This window comes from Strongylocentrotus purpuratus, unplaced genomic scaffold, assembly GCF_000002235.5.
Source record: "Strongylocentrotus purpuratus isolate Spur 01 unplaced genomic scaffold, Spur_5.0 spur5_scaffold_14, whole genome shotgun sequence".
NCBI lineage: Eukaryota > Metazoa > Echinodermata > Echinoidea > Camarodonta > Strongylocentrotidae > Strongylocentrotus > Strongylocentrotus purpuratus.
This window is the reverse complement of record NW_022145599.1, coordinates 37,382-47,477: the sequence shown is the minus strand read 5'-3', so window position 1 is coordinate 47,477 and position 10,096 is coordinate 37,382. Positions and strand designations below refer to the sequence as shown.

Below are 10,096 nucleotides of genomic sequence, written 5' to 3'. Positions count from 1 at the left end.
TATATAGCAAGTCTTATTTGGATGACATTAAGCTCGCAATGCTCACATGAGCCGATTAAAAGTAGGCGTGTGCCATATTGGTCATTATCAGGTTCGCGTTTATCAGCATCCGCCCCACAGGAAGTTGAGCAGTGGCCTTCGTTTGTATTTTAAGAATCGGTATACAATTTAACAATCGAGAACATAATTTTGATTTAAAAAATAATATGGACAAATATAAAGATTTTACAATAATATTTTGCTGTAAACAATAATGTATAAACTTAATGTATTTATTTTTTAAGGTAATTTGACATTTTACATACCAATATTGAAGGCAATCATTAAATTCGTTGCGTTGCCAATTTTATTTTCAGTGGTTGAAAACATGGCTGATGAATTGAGTTTCGGTGAGTGTTTCAGACCACTTGTTTCCCTTTTGTGCTTGTTAATTGTTTAAGGTTATGATTGAAAGATTAACTTGGACCATGAAGGAGAATTTGAAGACCTTTAAATATATGCTTGTCCATGTTGTTCTTTTTAATGATATGTCTTTGCTTGTATTTTCAGGCTCCGTGCCTCCGTACTACCGTGAAGTCTACGACATTGTTTGTCCTGAACAAGATCGAATTGATCGAGATTTGTTCGTCAAGATACTGATCAAGTCGAGCTTACCCAAGCAAGCCCTTAGCACGGTAAGGTCCTTCGTCATTTATACGATTTAAAGGTAGGGTCTAGACCTTTGGGAAATTTTGAAAATTGGGTGGATAGTGAATCTTTACAACTTTGATATATTTGGATACCCGGTGGGTCTATAGAGATTCTAAGCACTAAAAGAAATTAGCCCCTAAAACACTTCTGTTTTCGAGAAAAATTGAATAGATTCTAGATCTATAAAAATTTACCGGTGCTCCCGGTAAATTTTGATATGTTTCAAATAGCGCCTATGGCCGTACAATGGTAGCTGCGACCATGAAAATCTCAGAATATGTAGATCTAGGCCTAGTTGTGATATATAATTTCCAAATGGGAATAGCTAATCGGTCAATTTTAGTCAAGAAACATCGTTCATAGCTAAATTAATATCTTGACCTTGAGAGGGAGCTATACAACATAAAGAGTATATTATTTATAATTTCATAACTTTAGACTCGATTTCAACCGCGACAACAATCAATGAATATTGTAGGAATGCATGCATCAAATATGTTAATTGGAACCAAATTCATGACCCCATACCAAAACTTTGTAATACCTTTAAAGTAGCGTGTAACATGTCTGTGTGTGTGTAGAGGATGCATCTGATAAGCTTAACCTAAGGTCTAGGCCTAGAAGTAGAACTAGACAGAAATAACAGTGGTAATACTTCCTAGACCTCTAGGCCTAATAATATTAATATTTTATTAGTAATATTGATTTTTTTTTCTTCAACCTTCCCCATTAATTAGTACCCAATCCATACTCGACATAAACTACTCCAAGACCATAGTCTACATAGAGTTTAACCCTTGCCGCATGCATCACATTTTCCATAGATTCCAGTATGGACCCATTTTCATACTTAACAAGCTACGAAAGAGGTCACAAACAAATGACTTTGATTATTTGGCGCTAGTTCAGAAGTCTTGGCCTATCCAAAATTTGACCAGTAACTCCGGTGTGGAGATACCCTACTAAAACATACCAAAAATGAAGTAAATATTCTGACTTTAGTATGTTTTAGTAGGGTATCTCCACGCCGCACAGTGGGCCAGGGAGGAACCAAAGTGTGCCAAAACTAATTTCTGGGGATTTATTTTCTATAAATCCATAGGCAATTTTGGATGTCCAGGGATTTCCGCTTAAATGGTATTACCAACATTTTCTCTCATATCTAAGCTTTAAGTTGATACCAGATTTGGCTGCCCGATTGTGCCCGTTATTATGTTAGAGCCGTTTTCCTTGCAACATTGCCCCCCAAAATGTGTTTATTTTGGTCCGCGGTGTCAGAACAAGTGTCCCGTGCCCCCAAGCGCCGTGATTTATGACCGCGAATCCTTCATGATTCAGCCGCGGACTAAAAACAAACATATTTTTTGGGACAATGTGGCAAGGGGAATCGGCTCTAACATGACAACGGGCAAGATGGGGCAGCCAAATTTGGTATCAACTTAAAGTAGGGTGTCTGATCGCGCACCCGATGTTGTGTGCTAAAATTCTTCCCATAGAGATTACACGCATCCCTATGCAGTCTATGTGCATTGCGCGACCATGCAAAAAAAGTCAAGTTTTTTTTTCAATTTGAGATTCAAACCTTTATCTGTTGTGATCCTGTAGGTGATACTCAATAAATGAGGTGTCATATGAAAGAGCAGGTGAATTCCAATATTTCCAAAGGGGGGTCACCCCCGAAATTCTAAAAATATCTTGGTCAAAACAGCAATTTAAATATTTTGTCCTGGCTAACTCTGAGGTTTGTCACTTTTGAGATATAACGCCCCGATCGATAAGTAGTCCCAGTCCTAAGGAATATATCTATGCGCTTATTTTTTCGCTAGCCCCCAGGGATCACAGCTGATTACAGTTTGAAAATACCCTTCTCCACATTTTTCGGATCAGCTAATTAGGGAAGCGTGAGCTCCGCTCAGTCCAAACCATGGTTACATCGCGTAACATCTGCGCGTATAGTGAATGAAAGTATGGATAGCCGTTCGCACAATAAACCCGGAAGAGAATACACGTTATAGTCAATGGCAATATCGTGGAGACAACATGCACGTTGTCTCCTCGATATTGCCATTGACTATAACGTGTATTCACTTCCGGGTTTATTGTGCGACGAACGGCTAGCCATACTAGTCAATGGCACATGTCGCGGAGACAGCGTGGCTCAAGCTTCAAGTTGCACATGACATGCGTACGCTATGCATACGCTTTCATATCGCACGATACAGCTGTGTGGCTAAATGTAGCAAAACAACATAATTCTGCATGTACGTCTTTTTCGTCAATTCTGATCAAAATGCTATGAATATTCCAGCGTTTCGGAGGGGCTGTATCTTTTGATAGAAACATCGGTGAGACTTGAAATTTGAAATATATTGTTCTGATTACATTTTTAATTCAAATATCAAACAAAAATGGTGAAAAACGATCCCAAATTGAAAATTGAAAAATCGTTCAGACACCCTACTTAAAGCTTAGACATCAGACAAAATGGTGGTATTAAAATATAAGCCGAACTCTGCGGAAATATAAACGTTTCCTCTGGATTTATAAAAAACATGGATAATTAGTCCATTTTTCAGTGAATTAACCTTTAATATATCATGAAGATTGTGTTTCTATACATTTTAACCAATTCATGCAACGAATTGAACTATCAGGAATATGTGAGAGCAATTTCATATCAATAACTTAAGAACTTCATGTTAAATTGAAAGATTTATAAAATAAGTCACTTTTGCACTAAAACTGTGAATATGTAGGATTTTGCTGTTTGAGGGAGTAAATTTATACCCTAGTTGTGCTTACCGGAATTACATATTTTACTGAGGTATTCCTCAATGTATTACAGTTCAACTGGTCAAGAAGAGAATTGAAGAAAAATAAATCATCCAAAATGAGTTTTGGCGCACTGGTTCCTCCCTGGCCCACTGTGCGTTGCCATGGTTACGCGGACGAGCGTTGAATTGGCTGTGCGCAAACGTAAACAGTACAAATGTGTACCGATTATGCCTAATAATAATCGATTGACGTGGGGAGGAAAAGCGCCTGCACATGCAGTGTAGCAAATACTAGCAAAAAGAAATACCATACATGGAAAGCTTAGGTTTGGGCAAACGTTTTGAGATTAACATCACTGCGGGAATCGGCCGGAATCTTAATAAACATGCTACTTTTATAAAAAAATTGCAATTTTTTCCTTTTTTTGTGAAATTTAATGCTCATTTTCCCAAAATGAAGCTTCCATAAATTTGGTCTTGGTATTTTCTAATTGGGTTACCAATTGCTATTCCCTTCATAAATTCTCAACACCTATTGTAAAGTTGCCTCTTTTATCATTTTTGGAGCAACATATAGATTTTCCCATGTTCGCAGGGGTATATGACACTTTTAAAACTCGCTAAATATTAAAATATGGGTGGAAAAATATTCTTTAGAATGTTTTCTTCCCCAAGCGAATGAAAAAATTATAAAAATTCACATTCGCCAATTTTGAATTTTGGCACACTTTGAGGCGATTCTGGCCCACTGTGTGCCGGAGTTACGAGTCAAATTTTGGATAGACTTTTGAACTAGCGCTGATTACTTTATTCCTTTGCCTCACTATTTAACAAAAAAACAACTGAATAAATACAGAGATTCAAACCCTCATGTTAACCAAACTAGTTATATTAGACTACTATTACGCTGTCCTTACCGATTAACCCATATTCACAAAGCAGGTTTAATTCAAATGTTGTCTAAACCATGGTTTAAACCTCCACCATGGAATAAAAAAATAAGAATAAATATATTGAGGACATGCACACTCTACAATTTTAGAGGTTTAAACCAAGGATAAAAATCAACTCAGGCCTGTCAACTTACAGTGCGATTCTTTGCAAAGGATTGATAAGCGCATAAGAGTTTGTTGAAAGAAAAGAAAGTTCAGCAATGCAAATTTAGAGCTACAATTCAGTCAAATTTTATATTATGTTAGAAATATCTCTGGATTTTTCTTCTTTGGATGACCTGGCCAGCCATCTGGTTTAGAGTTTTTTCCTTTATAGATCCTTTCATGGATTGCAAATAAAAATGAAGCATTGAAAGTTTATAATTTATCTATCATACTCTTTCAGCGTCTTTAAGTGAGAGATTTAATATGAGTAACTCAGCAAGTTTAATGTCACATTATTCTTCAATGTTCACTGCTGATATTTTATGTGTTTCCCACTCAACCTGTTTGTGTATACGATAAATGGTCTATAGTCAAAGCAGGAAACAAGGTTGATAACCAGGAAATGTACAATATCAGGAAGTCACTTCATACATGCAGCCGATTAGAGGAAAAAATCATAATGTCATAAAATAATGCTTTTCAGCATTCAGAAATTTACATGGTAAAATCATGCCCTTAAAGCCCATCTGCATTAGTTTGGCCAGGAGGGATTAGACCTCCCTGCAAGGTCACTGGCAGGTGTTTATCTCATCAAATCAGCTCTCAATTAACATCAGAAAAAGGGCATCATGGGGGATCAACGGGTACTGCTAAGGCATTGTTGGCTGTATAGAGGGCGCAAGTAGCTATAAGTAGTGCAGTGGGGCATTAAAGAAAGACTCCTTTTTTCTCTATATGGTAAGTTGCATACATGTACATCTTTGTGTTAATGTACGTACTGTATGTACAAGGGTGGCACTAGGGTTCTATGGAGGGGTGGGGTGGTGGGGGAGGGGGGGGGGATGTATCCAAAGTGGTGATCCCAAACAAAGATGAATAAATAGAACAAAAACTTAATAATAGTAATAATAATAATAGTGATAATGATAATAATTGGTGCTTCATGTACACATATTTTTTTAAACGCCCTATCCCCATATGAATGGGTCTGTGTCTCCACGGACATTTGACAGAGCCGATTTTTACACTTTAAAGAGAGATTACGTTAAAGTGCGTACAGTTGGATGAGTTCACAAAGATAACAGGTGTGAAATACCATTCATACATTTGAATACCAGTACAAGTATGGTAGTCTATTTTTCATTCCTGGATCTTGCATGTATCTTATAGGTAACAAGTATAGTTCAGATAGGATTAGAGATATATGATCCTATTTCCCTTTGGCTACTACCAGTCTGGCAACATAGATTTGGATGCAATGTAATTTGCAAAGTAACAACTCTTGGATTCTGAAAAGCAAACTGTTATTATCTGAATGATTTGAAATGTAAGCATGAACTACATGTAGTTTCTATGTTGTTTATAAATGTACTAATGTAGATTCCCAAGATGTTTGATACTGGTAAGCATCATCAAAATATACATACACAATCACATCCACACACAATAAAATAAAACAACAACAAAAACAACAACATAAATTATCATTTTATAGGCATGTATGTGTATGTACAGTACGTGTACATAGTTATTTTATGATATCAAATCACATGACGACAAGCCTTGTGTACATATAATAATAATAATAATATTATTGCTTATATAGTGCTTAATACGTCAGGAATGTATGTTATCCAGATAATGTGCAGTATATGTTCAATGATAAGAAAGAAAATAGAATCACACGTCATAGACCTTGAAGACTTATTTTTTAGACCTGAAGATACATGTAGTCTTGATTTTGTTCTACTTTGCAAAGATGTAGTTTGCAGCTTGCATTTAGTTTCATGAAACTGGTAGAGAAAGCAATTACAATGTGCTCATTGAAAGAAATATTTTATTGATGTTTTATTTATAATCTCAACTTGCACCAATGAAAGAGAAAAGGGCACAGTACTGTACATATTAGTTTATTTATCTAAATAAACATGATGTACATGTACATGTTGATTGTACACTTTTAGCATAGTTTAAACACAAAATACATGAACACTTTACTCTATATTTGCATTGTCTCCACTCTCTCTGTCTACCCCCCCCCTCCCCCACACCTCTCTCCCACTGTCTTTCTGACCATCTCAACCCGCTCAAACAATCTCTCACTCTCTCTTTTCTCATGGTTTGGTTTCAGATATGGGATGCTGTGGATAGCAAGCAAGGCTTCATTACCGAGGGGGTTTATACAAAGCTCTAGCCCTCACAGCTCTAGCTCAACAAGGGAAGCAGCCAAATGTCAAACTCTTGGAGAATTACACCGGCCAAGGTAAAGAAATTGTTAACCATTTCAGTTCTTGCACTGTTCAGAAACTTTTATAGGATAAGCTTGCTTCTTTAGTATTCAGCAATGGTATTTTGAGCACAATTATATCTCTGAAATATTTTATTTTTTCTTTTAAATGTAATAGGTATTCTGAGAACAATTTTTATTCTCAGATGTTATCTGTCATTTTATCTCAATGTCTTGAAATATTACATTCATTCACATAATGCGTGCAGCTTCAAAGGGGGGTGTCCACCCTAATATTTAGTTGATTTAAATAAAAGCAGACAAATCAGTAAAAGTTTGAGCAAAATCCGATAAAGAATAAGAAAGTTATGAATTTTCTAACTTTATTCTATCAAGCACAAATTGGCAATGCTGTGACATATCTAACAAGGTCCTCTTCCATTTTCTCTCTACAGAAAAGTTTTCGTAGTTGCTGATGAAGGAATATATTCTTTTCCATACATACAGGAGTTGTGTAGAAACCATGTGGAACGATTCAAGTGGACATATTTAAAATGATAAAATATCTCTATAGACAATTTTTTTATTTTTTATAGTACATTGAGCAAATGGGAAAGGACCTCGCAAGATATGTAACAGTGTTGCCAATTTGTGTTTGACTGAGTAAAACTTCAAATATTCACAACTTCCTTATTTTTTTTTCAGATTTTGCTCAAACTTTCACTGATCTGTTTCACTAAGTTTGCTGTTTTTATTGAAACTAACTTAAAGCCTGGCAAGTCCACTCCAAAAATAACTTAATTTCAATAGAAGCAGAGAAATCTTATTACCAATCATGTGAAAGAATATGTTTTGACTAATACATGATGATAAAAATTTTGCCGGGAAACCACCTACTAATTGATATATTTGGTAAATTAGTTTATCTACATGGTCTGTGAGAGATAAACGCACGTGTCGCGCACGTGTGCGTGTAGTCCCATATACATCTTTCTGTGTACAGTGCTTGTAACTTTACGAAGACTGGGCCATATTTCTTATCATTTTGATGATTCCAGAACCTTGCAGTACACACCAATACTTATATGCTAGATGATCAACCTTTTCTGATCGATTCCACAACGTTTCTTTCACAATGCAATCGCATGACCATAACTGGTCTTTACCTTTAAGCACATGCCTGATATATTTTCTCCTGGCAGCATCGAAGATGGTACAAAGGGAATAAGCTTGATAGGACTCCAGCTCTTAAAACTCCCTGGTTTAATGTATTGCATACACTGTACATGTACATCCTTATTTCATCATGTTCCATTCATTAAGTATTTTTACTCTGTCCTGTTCTTGGGAGAGCCTGAATTTCTTTTGGTCATGCAAGCAGCCTCTTTTTTAATCACTTAATGTTGAGTCACAATAGATGTTATTATTTGATTGATATAGAGCTTCCTAAGCCCTCTCTTGGTGACCTGTCAGATCTGAGGAAATTAAGCCAAGATGTGAGAAGAGAACGAGCCCCTAACATCCTTAACTACAACTACGCCCAGCTAAGTGCACTAGATCATGTGACGGTGGATCTTATACCTGAGAAGAAAGGTCTACTACTTAAACATGTGGAGTATGAAGTCTTTAGCAGGGTAAGCACCTTTAAGGGGGTAACTCACTCAAATTTGGGGTTTCGCCAGGGTTCCTAAATGGTTGCAAGAAAGTTCTCAAACAGTTTTCTTTATCGCAAATAGTTTTTCTTGTCGCAAAGAAAATTTGAACATGTTCAAAAATTATTTGCAAATTTATTGTTCTGCAAATAGTTGCAAGCGTTTGCAAAACAGTCGTAATCGTTTGTAAGCATTCACTGCTCAGTGAGATACATCCTTTAAGAACATCTCTGCCGTATTAAAGACAAAACACATTTAACATGTCAAACAATGGCAACTGCTAGTGACAAAGAATTACAGTATGTGCACATAATGAAGGTCTCTTACTAGAACTTATCTAACTTACTCATCTGCCTTTTCCCTTATTTTATAAGGGATGTGAGGTGTACTTCTTGTGCATGTACAATACTACAGTAGTTATATAAGATGTGAAATAGGCTCAAAGTTTCATTTTATATTTAGGAAAGAGCTAGATTACCATTGGAAAACTACTAAATAAATTTGTCCACTCCAAAACAGGAGTTTAAACTAGGAAAGTTTGATGGTATATTTGTGTATTTTGGGGGCATTTACCTGTTCACTCAATAAGTCGTACAGAGGTAAGTACATTTTCTGCCTTTTATGCATTTCAGCAACAATAATGGTGCTTTAAAGTTTTCTATTATTGTTTGATATCATTTTAGAATGGATTTATGCATAATTCAATCATAGAAGTTAAGTTATATTTTTGTATATTCAGGCATGAATTATTTGTCTATGAACTGGAAGTGTCAAGTGTTTTTTCCCTGTGAATTTGAATAAATACTTTTACATTCTGATTGAAAACTTTTTAATTGATGTGCAATCCATTCTACTGATAACTATGTTTTTTTGTTGTTCCAGATGTACAAGTCTACTGTATTTAGGCGCTACAGTGACTTTGCAGCCATGAGCGACATGTTAATCAACTGCTATCCATACAGAATGGTGCCTCGTCTCCCCCCTAAAAAGATGTTAGGAGGTAAGCATTACAACTGTACAGAAATGGTAACCATTAAGTCTAGATTTTCAAGCTGATGCAGAGGTTTTGTCGTATGTCCCATTTACAGGCTTACAATATGATAACATTTTTTTTAATGGATATGTAAAATTATATGGTGAAAAGTCATGGATAGGGTGCTGGACCTGAGTGTAAATCACATCAAATTTGAACTTCTTGGATGTTGTACAATGAATATTTTTGATGGACTTGACAAAAAATGAGATAAACAATTTGTCTGAAATCAACCTTCCCTCCAACTTGACCCTGGAAAAACAGCAACAACAAACAAGCAAGCAAATCAAAAACAACAACACACTAGAAAAAGAAAGAGAAAAAATCTTCATATAACTCATTTTCACACTTATATTAGTTTTGTGCTAACTGACAACCTGAGCTTATAAAAGGTGATTTTATTCTTTTTAATTTTAGCAAATCGAGAATTCATAGAGCAGAGGAGAAAAGCTTTGGTTCGATTCCTGACACTAGTGGTCAGACATCCTACGTTCCATGGCAGTGAGGTTATTCGCTTCTTCCTAACATTCACCGGATCTGTAAGTACAATATAAATGCTGAATATAAATGGCATTACTTATCCTTTATATCATACGCCTCACTTGTATATGTCAAAGTAAAAT

The 10,096-nt window shown here is 35.8% G+C and overlaps 1 protein-coding gene across 1 annotated transcript in view; it reads left to right on the top strand.

Moving 5' to 3' along the window:
• The first annotated feature begins 341 nt into the window (after window positions 1–341).
• LOC575600 (sorting nexin-8) overlaps window positions 342–10,096 on the top strand; it is a 33,971-nt gene continuing 24,216 nt past the window's right edge. Inside the window, 7 exon segments of the mRNA XM_030983892.1 lie at window positions 342–389; window positions 550–674; window positions 6,693–6,732; window positions 6,735–6,824; window positions 8,229–8,422; window positions 9,323–9,440; window positions 9,891–10,012. Coding sequence (XP_030839752.1) covers window positions 368–389; window positions 550–674; window positions 6,693–6,732; window positions 6,735–6,824; window positions 8,229–8,422; window positions 9,323–9,440; window positions 9,891–10,012 — 711 coding nt within the window. The 5' untranslated portion in view covers window positions 342–367.